The sequence below is a fragment of the Sitophilus oryzae genome, unplaced genomic scaffold (assembly GCF_002938485.1).
Source record: "Sitophilus oryzae breed Bouriz unplaced genomic scaffold, Soryzae_2.0 scaffold_1620_pilon_pilon, whole genome shotgun sequence".
In the NCBI taxonomy this organism is placed as follows: Eukaryota; Metazoa; Arthropoda; class Insecta; order Coleoptera; family Curculionidae; genus Sitophilus; species Sitophilus oryzae.
In genome coordinates, this window is record NW_022146304.1 from 4,279,542 (window position 1) to 4,296,144 (window position 16,603).

The 16,603-nt window shown below is 30.6% G+C and overlaps 2 protein-coding genes across 3 annotated transcripts in view; one reads left to right on the forward strand and one right to left on the reverse strand.

The window, feature by feature from the left end:
- Positions 1–889, forward strand: part of LOC115880227 (WD repeat-containing protein on Y chromosome) — a 43,591-nt gene extending 42,702 nt beyond the window's left edge. For both annotated transcript variants that reach the window (XM_030897382.1, XM_030897383.1), the window contains one exon: positions 713–889. In XM_030897382.1, coding sequence (XP_030753242.1) covers positions 713–820 — 108 coding nt within the window. In that variant the 3' untranslated portion in view covers positions 821–889. The remainder of the gene's footprint in view (positions 1–712) is intronic.
- A 6-nt stretch (positions 890–895) lies between these two features.
- Positions 896–16,303, reverse strand: LOC115880229 (phosphoglycolate phosphatase 1B, chloroplastic-like). Its single transcript, XM_030897384.1, has 5 exons — positions 16,098–16,303; positions 13,003–13,295; positions 12,049–12,280; positions 2,747–2,891; positions 896–1,132 (listed from the first exon to the last, which is right to left on the reverse strand). Exons 1-5 carry the CDS (start codon positions 16,186–16,188, stop codon positions 961–963), a joined length of 933 nt encoding a protein of 310 aa, XP_030753244.1. The 5' UTR covers positions 16,189–16,303; the 3' UTR covers positions 896–960.
- Between the last annotated feature and the right edge of the window lie 300 nt (positions 16,304–16,603).

Consider the following 16,603-nt stretch of genomic DNA (forward strand, 5'->3'; position numbering starts at 1 on the left):
ATAACATACGTAAAATTTAAAAATAATCATACAGAAAGTTTGGGCTTTTTGGTTTTACCTTATTAAGTAATTATCAGGTAGTAATTGTTAATTTTGAAGTTTGAACTTAATATAATGTCATTTTAACAGAACGTCAACGATTTCTTGTAGATGTATCTGTTTTAAAAAGTAAAGTGTTCTCGAATAGTTCAATTTAAATATTTTTATATAGTTTTTTTTTTCTTGATTCTTTTTATTTTTTTGCTTCCGACGACGGAAAGAGAAAACTTTCCGAAACGTTAAGCATTTTTTTCTTTGTTAGGCAATATTTTTATTACTGTAAACACAACTTCTGACAAGCAGCGTCCGTTTAGGTTTAACGCCCAGAAGTGTTTACAAAAAATAACTATTTCATTTTGCAGATTTTTCTTGCAGTGCAGTGGCGAAAAACCCATAAGGATTTTTTTGGATAGATGAATCCGCCACATAGATAGAGACATTTTTTATAATAATTGTTTTATAACACTTTTCATTTTTCACCACAATTTCTCTTGACGGATGATAATGACAAAGTGACAAAGTTAAAACTTTGTTTACTTTTTCTAGTTCCTTTCCTTACTTAATATTTTTATTTAAAGGGCTATACTAATAATTTTATCAACATTTTTAAGAAAAATGATTCTGTCTTCTTTTAAATTATTTTTGTATCGTCATGTTTTTTTATAATTTTCAGATTCCCGTCTATCAGCATTTGGTTATGCCCCAGCCGAATCCCATCCAAGTACCGGACATTCCCGAAAATATTAACACTACCGTATGTGTGGAAGATGAAGAAATATAACCAACAAAACCAATTATATTTAATATTTATTTACATAATATAATATATTTATTATTTATACAATAAATAAATCACAATAAAACTCGACTTTTATTCGATATGTGTTACATAAAATTATTTTTACAAAAAAAAATTATATATTAATACTGCGCTATTCTCTTATAAAGTTCTGCTAGACTGTCAGCTACATAGTCAGGTTTTTTATCATCTGATAATTCTGGATTCTCCACATCACTTTTTGATGTTACGCCAGACAACACCAGTATGGTTTTAAAAGGTCCGTTTTTAGCAAAAGCAATGTCACTAGCCAAACTAAAATTTAAAATTATTATAAGAAAATAATATTTACATTTCATATTACATTTTATATTAATAAAAACATTTCTAATGTAATTTTCCTTTAAAAATGTTTTTTTATGTCATAATATAAAACGTACTTAATTATAAATTCTTTACCTATTGTATATTAACACGCTTTTTGGACTATAATAAAATCTTACTTTAGAACTTAATAAAAACAGTAATATTAAAATTATACAGTGTTAGAGTACTCCTGTTTAAAATAATTAAATGTCTCAATTGCATACCAAACGTGCTTAAATTTGTCAAGGTAACAAAACATAAGTGTTCTAAATTTTGTAGTAGCACAAGTGACAAGTATCACTTTTAGAATAACTGAAGTTGTTCGTATACAGGGTGGTCCAAATTGTATTCCGGAAACTTCGACAGCATATTCTGCAGATAAAAATAAGTAAAAAAGTTCGTATAAATGTATGTCCTAAAATGCTTAGTTTCGGAGATACAGGGTGTAGAAGTTTCATTTTTATTTCGATTTTTTCCAAATAATTTCTGAAGTAACGTCAATATTTGGATGAAAATTGGTATCTGGGAGTATTGTGACACGAGAAATTTGATTTTGATGTCAAAATTACCCCTATTTGTAGGGTGCGCCATCTACATATGTTTTAACTGTTTTGAAGAGTAATAACTTTTCGACCGTACCTGTATAAAACTACTGACTAAAAAAATATACATTTCATGACTTTTTATGTAAAAAATGTCTCTTGGTAAAAATCGCTACGAGCAACCGCTCTCAAGACATTTAGAATGGAAATAGTCAATACATGTCATTATTGACAAAAAATAAGCACACGTTGAGTATAGTTATTTGACTGAAATAATAAATTTTTATTTTTTTAAATTAATCATAAGTTTTTCTGCGAAAAAATGATGATTAAACAATTTATTTTGAACTTTCGACACAAAAAGATTTAAAATTTATGATTTCAGTCTAATTACTATTTAGTCGACATGTTTAATTTATGTCAATGATGACAGGTATTGATAATTTTGATTCCAAATATCTCGAAAACCATTACTCGTAGCGATTTTTACCAAGAGACCATTTTTATGTAAAAAAAGTCGCAAATGTATATTTTTTTACTCAGTAGTTTTATACCGACGTAGTTAGGTACCGACGAAAAGTTAGTACTCTTCAAAACAGTTAAAACACATGTAGGTGGCGCCACCTACAAATGGGAGTCGTATTGACATCAAAATCAAATTTCTCATGTCAAAAAACACCCATCCGCCAATTTTCATCCAAATATTGGCGTTACTTTAGAGATTATTTGGAAAAAATCGAAATAAAAATGAAATTTCTACACCCTGTATCTCCGAAACTAATCATTTTAGGACATACATTTATACGAACTTTTTTACTTATTTTTATCTGCAGAATATGCTGCCGAAGTTTCTGGAATACAATTCGGACCACCCTGTATATATTAATAATTATCAAAAACAATCTCTAATTCTTTGACTATGACTACGTAAAATCTGTTCAATGTGAGATGGAACGATTTCAACAAAAAACATCCAAAAATTGTACCCAAGAAAAAATAAGATTAAACCCAAGAAACTTACTTGTCGCCAATGAATAAGACGCGACTGGGATCAGTAATTCCATATTTCGATATCAACACATCCTTGAAAGCTAAACCAGGCTTTGCCATTTGAATACATTGCCTATTTGTCCATCTCTGAATACCATCTATATAATACTTTGAACCTAAATAGATAAAGAAATAAAATATGATTTAATAATTTCGAAAACCATATCTGGGAAAGTAACAATCCTATAACAAATGGTAATAATAAAATATATGTACAGGGTAGCTCGAATTCGACGCTCATCATTGGAATTCGGAAACCGTAAGAGATACAGGATCGGTTAAATGGAGGCAAAGTTGTGCAATTTGATGCTTAATAAAATGCCGTATTGCATTTTGAAAAATTCCGAATACTTCCGAATATATTCGAAAAAAAAACGGAATTTTCAATTTTGTTTTCTGGCTTTATTTGTTAAGATAACTTAAAACAAAAAACACATTTTCATGGCCACCTTTTTTTGCTCTATAACTCTGTGTGATTAAATATTGACTCTGGCGTTTCGGCTTCTGGCGACCATCATCAACTTAATTTTTTTAAATACGGACCTGATTTTTTTTCAATTTAATTAAATCCTTTCATCACTCTTAAAACACTATATATAGTCACTTTGATATTTGCCGACGTTTCGTACAGAAAATTCCATCACCAGAATATTTTATGCAAAAAAAATAAATAAAAAATAAAAATGCAATACGGCATTTTATTGAGCATCAAATTGCGCAATTTTTGCCTCCAGTTAACCGATCCTGTATATCTCTTACGGTTTCCAAAATCCCAATGATTAGCGTCGAATTCGAGCCACCCTGTACTGTTATAATTATACTAACATGTAATTTTCAGCAATCTAGATAAAAAAAGTTTTGTAATTATTGACCAATAGTACAGAGTGTCCCATTCCTGTGTTTTATGGGGTTTCTCGTTTATGAGTAGAGATACAAAGATGTGGTTTGCACAGAGAAAGAAAATATGATTTTATCATTTTGACATCATACTTTGGAGAGTAATAATCCTATGCTCTAACATGGGCAATAATAATTATACTGTAATATAATAAAATTATTGCCAGTAACAAAACTAGACGTCATTTTAATTTTATTATAGAGTGTATGTAAAAAATTCATCATACAGTGTCAAATATATACAAACCAAACCAGACTGATATTGAAACAAGATACAGATTTTGAAATACTTTAAATATAACAAATGTTCATTTTTTAATTCTCCATCTAACAAAAGAATAACATAGAGGGTGTTCCACTTAAAGAAAATCCGGATCCCGATCCACTCACATTTTTTGAGCCACTCTGTAGAAGTTAAAATATTTTCCTGAAATATACCTAACCTAACCTAACACATACATTAGGTGGCACTTATACAAAATTTCTAATTTTTTTATTATAGGAGCTATAGATGCCCGACGCACTGTTGCCGGGCCCGAATAAAGTTTTAGGACGACTTTGAACCGTGGCAACCCCTATTTACCGTAACTTTTTGATAGGCACCCTTATAACATTAGCAAATTATATTTCATAAAATAAAAATAGTTTCAGTACCTAGGTCGACTCAGCCTTTAAATGAGAACGCGGGATTCACAATCCTGAGGCAGTGGCGGACTAAGGGAGGACTAACGTCTTTTAGGGGGCCTGCGAATCTTAATAAGTAATTTTTTATTCAACTGGCAAACAAGGCCAATATGTGTTATAAAGTAGTTATAAAGCAGTTTGTAGGTGGAGTATGCAAACCATATGTATACGCCAACTATAAACAGTATAAATGGAAGCAGATATTTACTTAATTATCAATTATCGGGCCCCAGTAATTGTCAATGGCATTTTCTATTTAGGAAATTAAATCTAGCGGTAATTTTCCCCCTTTAAAATGTTGAATAATTATTATTTTTTATATATATTTTGAGACTGAATTTATTTATTTTAGTTTTGAAGTTATTTTTCAATGGTTTGATTATTTATTTTTACTGAATAAACATTTTAAATTACAATCAATGCACAGCATAACTTGTATTTCATTACTGATGATGAACAGTGAAGTCTTTAGTATAACGGGGGCCACGGGCCTGAGACAGCGAAGAGGCCCCTCGGATCTTGGAGGACTTACAAAATCGCGATATTTTGTCGCGGTATTTCCCTGGAAGCATTTAAAAAAAAAATATTTAAAATTTTTGGACGAAAAAAACTACCTACCTGTCAAGAAAATGTGTACGGCCTAAAAGTTAAATTTAGTGATTATCACAGCCCCTGTGACAAAGAAAAGACATGTGGCCTCGCATGTGGCTATCTATTTCAAAAATTAAATTGTTCAAATGTCACATAATAATGGCGGTAGCTGTCATGGAATTGAGCGATTAAAAAATTATCATAAATATTATTTTTTCAAATGGAAACCCACTTTTTTTATTTCACTAGTGAAGTTATTTAAGATTTAGTTTGAAAACGTATATTTTTCTTGATTTTATCTAGCTTCCTTTGAAATTAAATGTCAGGCAGACAATTTATTTCCATCTGTCAGAAAATGAATTATTTGAATTTCCTATATTATAACTACTGCTGCTTAAAAGTTTAAAAAGTGTATTTATATAACTATATCTCGTATTTTCGTTTTTTGGTTATATCTAATAGTTGATATTTTAATAATATACCGTACGATCGAAAAGAAAAACAGCGCAAAGTTAGCTTGGAAATGATGATCGATAATATACTGCCGCAGGCTACTGGTTAAAATCAAGAAAAATATACGCTTTAAAGCTAAATCTTAAATAACTTAAAAACGATTCATTTTAGGTACAGGAACATGTATAGTCAAAAAGTAACACATTTTAAAAACGAAAGTAACGAAAGTCTTTTCACGAGTGAAATAAAATAAGTGGATTTCCATTTGCAAAAAAAATGATTTATGATAATTTTTTAATCGCTCAATTCCATGACAGCTGCGGCCATTATTATATGACATTCGGACAATTTAATTTTCGACATAAATAGCCACATGTCTTCTCTTTATGGTGTGGTGGTGTCTTCTCTTTGTGGCTGTGACAATCACTAAATTTGACGTTTAGGCTATATACATATTTTTGACAGGCAGTTTTTTTGCTCTAAAAATTATAAATATTTTTTTTTCTCAAAAAAAATGTTAATGGTATTTTCTCCTTCCTATGTTACAGCAGAAAAATAAAACACTAATTCACCACAATACACCAAAATATTTACTTTTTCACGGACACGCGTTTCGCTAACCATATGAGTGAGTATATAAACGCTCAATTTGTAGATATTAGTTTAGTTTGTAGTTAGTAATCATCTGCTGATGATGCTAACATAGTTAGCGAAACGCACGTCCAGTGCAAAAGTTAAGTGTTTTGGTGTATTTTGGTGAATTAGTGTTTTATTTTGCAGATAATTACTTTCTGAAATTAAAATATGTGATAATAAACTGACCAAATTGTGAACCAACCAGTAAGCAACTTTGTCCTATATCAGTTTGTTTCCACAGGGATAGAATATATGGTATGTTTTTTATTTATTGCTTTAGGCAAAATTAGAGCAGTAGGAACAGAGAACTGGAAGGAATTGGGCCATTGTCTCTGTTCATACTATCTTTACAAATTTTGACGCTCTCATACGCATCTAATTGCCTGTAATTTAAGACTTGTTTAATTAATCTTAACTTTAATTTTAAATAATCTTACTTACTTACTTAACTTAACGTTAGGTATAGAGTGTTTAATATCAAAATTCATAAAATTTTACAGAGAATTTAAGTATGTAATAAAAAATGGGGTCACCCATTTAAGAGAATTTAGGTTCCTAAATCTTCTTTAGAAGCTTAAATCCATTTCAGAATCCGTTTTTAGATACTGTAGTTCTCTAGAAATCTCTAACGCAGGCTCAGCCTGGGACACCCTGTATAAATACTTGAATTTTGTCAACCATTATACATACGTCATTCAATTTTTACAAAATGTGCATTAAAAGTACTTCATTTTCTAAACAGACCGGGGGCCACATTTAGCTTCGCCGCCCCGGGCCCCCAACAGGCTTAGTCCGCCACTGTCCTGAAGTAATAATAGGCGGTTGAAGCGTAATGAATACCACATTACCTTCCTTGTATACCGAACGGCTCTAGTACGGCAAGCTGTACCTTGCTACCATAGATAAACGAAACAAGTTTAGATTGAAAAGTGCCCATAAGGACAATGTAAACACTATTTGGCGCTATTCTAGCAACGGTCGCGACCCAAAACTTTTAAAAATTTCGGAGCGGTTCGGCTTTTTCCGGAATTATATCGCCAAATATTGTTTATTCAAATTTATTATTATTTTCGTTTAATTTTATAAATAAAAGACAGTGTGTTGCATACAAGAAACTTTATTTTATATAAGGACGCATGTATGAAATACCTATGAAACATTGGAAACCGACGTTATGCCCCGATCCACGATGGTTTTTGCAGTTAACAGTTCACAGCACAGTTTTTTAAGTTTTCAATGCCACTTTTTCACAATTATCACCGGTTGGAGTAAATAAAACTTGAATTAAACTCACAAGATAGCAATTATTACTTTGAAAATGGACGCTATAAACACTTTTCGGAATTTCTTTAATGAGAGCGGTTTAGATTTTGAAAGAATATTATGATTTTTGAAGATTCTGACTTTGACAAGAGAAAATTATTTCTGTTTTTGTTTGCCGTTGTTCTTAGCGACCGCTATAGCAGCGCCAGATTGCGTATAACGGTCGCGACCCAAAATAATTTCGCGACCTAAAATTTTTACGGGCTTTCCAATCTAAACTTGTTGCATTTATCTATGCTTGCTACTCCCAAATATATACGGGAGCTGTTATTATTACCCTTATAACATCATGCACAGAGTAAAAATAGCTTTATTTGACATATAAATGATCAAAAAATTTTATGAACGTCATGTCATCTCCGAAATCAGTTATTATTCAAAGGTTATTATTATTAATTAATATGGAGGCTAGAAGGAGGAGGCGAATCGACAATGGGCATATTTGAAATTTCTGTCCCTACTTTAAAGCAAGTTTCTCGGTTTGACACCAGAGGCACTGTAAGCGCGTTAGATTGATCATTTGCATTGTTAGAATACGATTTAACTGTGTTTTTACTAGTTTTTTTTAAATTTATAGTTATTTTATTGAACTATTAGCAATGTAACAATGAGTGTCATTAAAAAAACCCTATATAATAGATCTTGCTTCGTACCTGGCTGTATAAGTGGGACTTACAGTGGAAAAAAGGCAAATAAAGAACGGGGTGAAAGAAACCCAAGCCTTTTCAAAGGTCCTAATGTAAGTGGTTTAACTATTTATTTAAAAAAATATGGATAGATGTTAAGAAAAACATTCAAATTATATACTGTCAGTGTACAGATTAATTTTAAATTCAAATTAATAGAGAATATAGCCTAAAATCAACATCTGCGTAACATAACCTAGGAGGCCTTGTTATAAAATAAAAATAATTTACCTACTAGATGGTGGCTAAAATTACCTGTTGATATGTATTAACCACCATTTGAACAGTGCTATTGAAAGTGAATTTACGCCAAAGCAATATAGTATTCTAATATAAAATAATTTACTTACCCGAGATGCTTCATTTAAATTGAAAAATAATGTACAGTGGTTGAAGGACTTTTGATTGTGTATATAAATCATTTAGAATAGTTTTTATGAATAAGCTCTTTAAATTAATATGTAGGTATATTGTAGTCAGGTATTTATTTAGAATGCATTTTTTTAAATTATAATTCTTTGTGTTCTTGATATAACATGTTCCTGTTATATTTTTTTGGTATAGATGCTAAATTGTATATTAAATTTATATACTGTATATTTTATTTATTAAATTTAGTGGAATTTAGTCAGTTAATAAAAACAAAAGTTGTAATGTATTAATATTGCTAAATAAATAAATATATGATGAAATAAGTCAGTGTATATACATATTTACATAAATTGAGTTCATTATTTATTCATTAATATTTTATTTACAAAAATTTACCTTTACAATTATTAGGTGACGTTGAATATAATACATCTTGAATTTAATTGTACTACGAAACAGTGACAATTTGCAAAACTTTGCTTATGACATTAAAACTTAAATTCAGAAAATCTAAAGAAAAAACGCTATTGGACACAGGAAACATTTCAGCTTAATGTACCTATTCTCTGGTTTCAGCTATAAAAAGTTATGGGATACATAACATTGATCAAAGGGTGCAACAGTAGTGTTCATCTTCACTTTCCATTGAAGTTCTTCCTGATAAAATACTTTTAATTTTCGTGATTCGGTTTCTGTCAATTGCGGTAAAAGCACTACTAGTTTGTTACGAAAGTTTTTAATGTTTATTAAAATGATATCACACTGAACTGCTTGTAAACATATCAATTTCAAATGTTTTTATGAAAAACGATTAAATCACTAACACAATCACACCATAAACTATTTAATTCGCATTTGTCATCAAGAAACAATTACTGTTTACATCAAATCAAAGGTTGAACTGGTGATATTTGTTGCTGGAAATTCTATCTTTTTTGTACAACAGTTATAGGGAAGATTTATTTTAGCAGCTTATATTCTTCTTCGGTCGTGTATGCACTAAAAGAACCATATAATGAAACAATTTTATAATAACAACTTAGAAAAGAATATCTAAAACCGGCATCTGATATAACCTAACTTCTAACTTACTTTTCAAACTCAAATTTAAGGTTTTGTATTCACAATTTTAGTCTCGACACCATTCGGCCAATAGAAAAGTAGCATTTCGGCGCATGTGCATTACATCCAGCTACTGAACAAGGATGGACTTATGTCAAACTCGATCTTCTGTCCTTCAATCCTGGGACATAAATTCTCTCATTGCTCTTATGGGGAGGCCGCGGTATATGTAAATTTAAATGTATTTGGTCGGATCACATGCGCCCCTAACGGCGATTTTCGAACTTCATTTAGATCTCAAAAACTGGGCCCATAATTTTTGCGTTCGATTCGCCTCCTCCTTCTAGCCTCCATATTAATTAAACATAGTTGCGGCAATTTTTTTATTGACACCCTGTTAAAAGTGTATTCCCCTATTCATAAATATATAAAAATTAAGTTTTAATTAAAAATATTATGACCTAATAATCCGGCAGCCGGATCTTAGACTATAACAAAATTTTAAAAATTGAGACTAAATCCTTGTAAAATTTAGAAAACGCTAATTAGGCTTCTTCGCAAGAAAGGCGACGATAAGTATAAATACTAATTTTCTGCAATCTTGATAAAAAAAAGTTTTGCAATTTTTAACCAGTCGCATGCTAGTCTCGTGGTAGGAGCAAAAACAACTGATAAAATAATTGTCAAATATTTATCTAGGGCTCATACATTTAGTTAAATATTGCCTTCGCACTAAATTAATTATTGTCTTCGCACACATGAAAAGTTAAATTTGGTTGGAAACAAATGACTTGCGTGATAAAAAACTATAACTAGCTCTCCCATTTATTGACGTGACATCTGTCATATGCAAATGTTCTCTCGATACAATAATTGTTCTCTCTAAAACTAATGCCAAAGTCAAATTTTACCTAAATGAAACTAATAAAATATCCTACGTGTTGCGGACTTTATCTGTGAAGCTGTATAAACAGATTCTCTAGATTTTGTAGACTTTTTCATGTAAATATTTTTATTTATTATACAGGGTGTCCCAGAAATAAGTGCAAGTATTTTAACTGGTAGTATATTTCAACCCCAGAAACATGCCTATACATATATGAGGTTTTTTTCGCGAAAAAAAATTTTGAAAATTCCAAATTTTTTGAAAAATTTTTTGGAAATTTTTTTAGTTTTTAGTTAAAAAAACATAATTTCTGGCAACATAGGTATTAGATTAAATTTACATGAAAGAAAATCCAGAAAAAATCCAGTGGTTCTCAAAATTTTACCTAAAAATTATTTTTTTTGGAAATTTTCAAAGTAAAATAACTCCGTTATTTTGGACTTACTTGAAAAACGATAAAGAGAAAATATGTTTCTTTTATCGAGATATACCACCCCTTAAAATACTTGCACTTATTTCTGGAACACCCTGTATAGTTATAGGTATTATAACTTCTAATATACAATGATTAAATCTAGCTGCCGGTAAGTATTGTTTAGATAGTCAAAAAACCATCATTGATTTTTATCTTACTTATCCTTAATAGTTATGCTGCAATAGACCACAAACCAATTTAAAGCAAACAATTTAAAGCGTTTTCTTTATTTACTTATTTCTCTGAGTCTATACCTACACAACATGTATTCCAGTAAGATTATATTCATACCATATTTGAGTTCAGTACTCTTTTTTGAGTCCTGGTATAATAAAAGTCCGCATATTTAATCTTATTAGATTTTTTGATTACTTAATATAATTTTAAGTAAGGCAAACAAAAAACGAGAAATTTCTGAATTGCACAATAGAATTACCATTATTCAGTTATTGCATTATATATATTTGATGTGAGATATGGTAGAGTATGTATTTGCAAAGAAATTTAAAAAGGAATAAAAACAGTTTAAAGTAAAACAAACTTTATAAGAGAAATATACAAAAGATAACAGTAAGTCTTGTGAAAATGAAGATTTCTAATACAAATAAAAACAGATCATTTTTAAAGGGGGTAAAAATTGTAATCCCTCATATAGTGCAGCTATAGTCTGTTCAACAAGAAAATATCATTATATAACAGCACAGTTTTCTGTAATTATAGTTCAAAAGTAAATGGATTTCTTGTACCAGAACAGTGACATCACTGTATGTGATATATCCACATGACCATTCTATCGAAAACTACTACATGAGTAACTAAGAAATAAATGTATATTTTTTGTTACTATAAAAATGGCTAGTTTAACTGAAAAATTCTGAGAACTCAAGAAATTGTTAATTTCTATTTTGCAGTTAATTGACTATTATTGTAAGATATGTTGAGATATAGACACAATAATTACGAATTCCTGTAACAAAGAGGAGTTTCCATAAATGTACGCCCTATAGTTTCTTCTCTACACTAGCATCTAATCAAGCAAACTTTGGATATTAACAGAAAAAGAATATTCTGATTATCTTCACTCTTACAATAAATATAGATTACAATTCGCTTAGCTGTCATCGTTCAACGCCTATTTAAACATAACGAAGAACATAAATCTGTCCTTGAGTGAAGTAAGACTAGAATTATTATCATAGTAGTCTTACCTACTGCTGTAAACTTTTTCGTCAAGGGTCCTATATCGTCTGTCAAACCACTCAGAAGCAGCACATCAGGATAGTGCTGCAAAATAGACGTGGCAATCTGAGAAGCCAAATGGTTGAAATTAAAGTCAAAACACAGTACCATGGCTCCCACATTTTTGCAAGAAGCCACCGTCTCCTCTATTAGTTCCAACAAGTGGCCATAGTTTTCTCCTTTGAGCTCATTATTCAAGTCCTACAACAATATAAACCATATGATATAAACAGCAGACTTTTGAATCGCACCATCACACGTGTGATAGCGTCGGATGGCGTGACGTGGCGTGGGCCTATTTTCTATGCAACACATATAATTAAATGGAAAAATATAAGCACACATCTTCGTGGCGTGTCGTGGCATGGCATGACGTGTCGTGGCATGGCATGGCGTGTCGTGGCATGGCATGGCGTGTTGCTAATGGGGTCCGGGTTTTAAATTATTAAAACTAAAAGAACTTTGGACTTCCATTGTCTTTAGTTATTTTGCTAACACAACGTTTCGGTCAGAAGTATCACTGACCATTATCAAGTGTGAACTAAACTAAATACAAAAAATCCAGAGCTTATAATCTGGAATGGAACCGATAGACAGATGGATGTTGGATTCCTTCCTCAATCATCTTAATTCATAAACAATTCAATCAGATTCACGATTGAGAACGCGGAAAACTTCTATCTACCGTTTCTGGATGTTCTTGTCAGTAGAAGCGATGGATCCATTAGCACTGCTGTGTATAGAAAACCAACACATACGGGACAATATTTAAATATTCTGAGTTAACTCAGTAGTTTTAGGATTTAGTTTAGTTTACACTTGATAAAGGTCAGTGATATTTTTGTGTTAGCCAAATAAATGACAATGGAGGTCCGAAGGTCTTTTAGCTTTAAGCAAAGTAAGAAAAATTACAATCTACACACCTCAAATCGTACAACGCTAAAACCAGCTTCGATCAGCATACTCCTTAACAAAGTGCTTCCAATCAAATAAATATCTTTGTTGAAATTGATATCCTTCAAAAATGAAACGACGACAGTATTGGGCGTATTGATTTCATCCTCTTTTGGTTCACAATGATCCAAAGTTTTCATTAACAACTCTACAGAAGAAAAAGTGTTATTTGTGACAAATCCGATACGTTTTCCTAACTTTCTCAATTTGGCAACGCACTCCTTGGCTCCTGGAATCGGCGTAGTACTCAATGTTAAAACTCCTAAAAAACAATAAATTATAAAATCCTGATATTTAAAATATTAATATATGGTAATATAAGGTAATAAATGAAAAATAGCAACAGTAACTATTAGTGGAGTGCTGAAGCCCTTATGGGATACAAACCTCGGAATTGATTTACTGTGAACGAATTTTTATAAAACTTTTTGCATTGTATTGTTAATAATATATATTACAAAGTTTACCCTTTTAAATTCGTTGCTTTCACTTTAGTATTTAATAAACACACATACACAAATGCATACATACAAGATGGCTCCGTGTTCCGAAAAAGCTCTCTATCAGGATTCCGATTTGAGATTTTCACTCCAAACCTTTTACAAAATATGTGTTTAATAAGAGTTCACATTTAAAACATATTTTTATAGATATACAGGGTGAGTCAAACATATTTTTACACTTAAGTTTTAGTTTTTCAAATGAAATGCTTTATAATTGTTTAGTTCAGAGAATTTGCTATAAAATTCCGTTTCCAAAAATACCTTACTACCATAGAGTATACTGAGTGGTTTTTGAATTATGACCACGTCCTTTAGGACGTCAATCTAGACGTCCGGAAATCTTCGTATGAGAACTTATAATCGAGACGATCGACTTATTGTAAGTTTATCTCTAAGAAACCGCCCGCGCCGTTTGCCAGCTTTTCAAATTTATAATGAATTGCACCTAAGGACGGTACATATTACCACAGATATTACCTAACGGACTATAAGAAGAAGACAAAATGAAGCAAATCTTATATCAAGAAGGCCTACTTCGGGACCAGAAGTTACTAAATTTGTTGACTAGGACGAAGAGCAAAGGCATGCTCTTAATGTAAATATTAAGAAAAAATGTTAATGTCTTCTTCAAAAGCGAATATCTCCAACAAAAATAAAGCTAATGAGATGAACCAAAAAACAAACTATCGAGAAAGGATGTATCTAGAATCTAGATGATAAAGTGATGTTTAAATTTCTTGCTATTTTAACATATTCCACAGGGTGTTTCAAACTTTCAGCAAAATATCAACATTTTGTTTTCCCTCGTATAATTAACAGATAATAAAGAGTTTAATTTTTAATTTAGAAAGAGACACTAAAAAGTCAAATAATTTGGCTACATACATACTGCTTAAAAAATCACCAAAATCGGTCCACTAGAACAAAATATATTAATCTTTAAAATACATTATCAAAGCTTTGAACTTTGAAATGAAACTCGCTTTTATTTTTTTACTAATATCCAAAAATCAATTAATATATAGGGCGTTCCATTACAAAAAATACAACTTTGATGTGTAACTTCTTTTGGGGACACCCTGTAGAACTCTATATAATTTTAGAAAATGCCTTAAACTGACCTTACAGAAGCTCACAAAATTTCACTTCAAACAAACTTTTGTTCTCCTTGCGAAAACCGCGTCGTATATGACGCGCCACCCTGTATAATTCGATTTCAATCAAAATTTAAGCAGAATAGGCAGAATATAAGAATATAAGCAGAATAGGTATAGCTTATGCATTAGAATCATTTATTTCAATAACTTTACTTAGGAAAAAAAATAAAAATTAAGAAAGAAATAACTAAGTAAGAATTTACTAAAATTACTAAAATAAAAAATTAAAAGCAACGAAAAAAAAATGGGTAAACATTTTAGTATTTTATCTACCGGGTGCGTCTCAAAAGTGGCTCACCCCTATAACTTTTGTATTTTTTCAGATAAAAAAACGAGATTTGGTATGTTAGTATATGACATAAATTAGGATTGACTGACTTATTCAATTGTTTTTGGTCACTTCCTGTTTCACCGGAAATGAGTACAACTTTTGATTTTTAAATAGCACCCGGGTATATTTTTCTTTTATTCAATAAAAAATGTCACTCTGAATAGAATGACATACAACATGTCAACTTTTGACATTTTTGCTTTAAAAAAAATCGTATTTTAAATTTCAATCTCGAGCGCCATTACTCATTTTTAATCAAAGAGCCTTGGAAAAATGGTTTTGATCATCTAATGTGTCTTGTTCTAGCGGGTCAAAAGATGCCCAAATCGTATTTTTAATCATATCTCAATTTTTTCAAATGGAACGAGGGTGGCTCATTAGCGTATGTGGAAAAAGTATTTTTTTACGAATAATTTGGTACCGCACACTTGGTATTTCGAGTCAAATTGTCGTTACGATCCGCATGTTACAATTTCAATTAATCCATATGAGAAAATGTCAAAAGTTCTACTCAGAGTGTCATTTTCTATCGAACAAAGCACAAAATTCCGAGGGTGCCGTTTAAAAATCAAAAGTTGCAGTCATTTCCGTTGAAACAGGAAGTGACCGAAAACAATTGAATATGTCAATCAATCCTAATTTATGTCATATACTAACATACCAAATCTCGTTTTTTTATCTGAAAAAATAAAAAAGTTATAGGGGGTGAGCCAATTTTGAGACGCACCCAGTAAAAAGGCAATACAAAAGGTTTCACATTAATACATTGACAGTAATTGAATTCCGAGGTAAAAGACTCTGGACCACTCCACTATATATTACAAAATCAATATGTTACCCAAATAATAAGAAGAAAATTAAAAACATGATGTTTAAGAAAATGATACCCAGTAATTTATTTAAAAACGAATAGTTGCTGTTTGATTTAATCAATTCAAGATTGCAGGAATGTAACCGATAATTGTAATGAAGAAAAAGCCTCCTAATAAATACAATTATTAAAATGTATAAATATGTTTTATGTAATTTCGTTAATAAATTATTAAAAATTTATCTAACTAAGTCTTAATTACCATCTACATCAAAAAATACTGTATCTATCGACTGTATCAATTTCTTTAATTCGTTTTCACTAATTTCACTTAAATATTTAAAACTAGACATCGTCTTAACTTCTAATAGACGATAATATTCACACTGAGAATAAAAGCAGCCTCTTTGTGACTGGTGTGTTGTATATTAAAGATATTATTTAAACAGCTCAGATAACAAAAATAGACTAAGTCATTGAGGAAAATTAAGCATCACTGTACGAACAGTAAATTTATTTGCATAATTTTAGTACAATGTACTTATTTATTGTAATGATGCATGTAATAGGTGTTTTTTATAAACGATTATGTACCTAGTCTGATTGACACTTATGCTTTAATTGGAATATTTTAATAAAAAAAAATTAATTAATATACAGAGTAGTCCAAACTGTATTCCGGAAACTTCAGCAGCATATTCATATGCAGATAAAATAAGTAAAAAAGTTCGTATAAATGTATGTTCTAAAATGCTTAGTTTCGGAGAT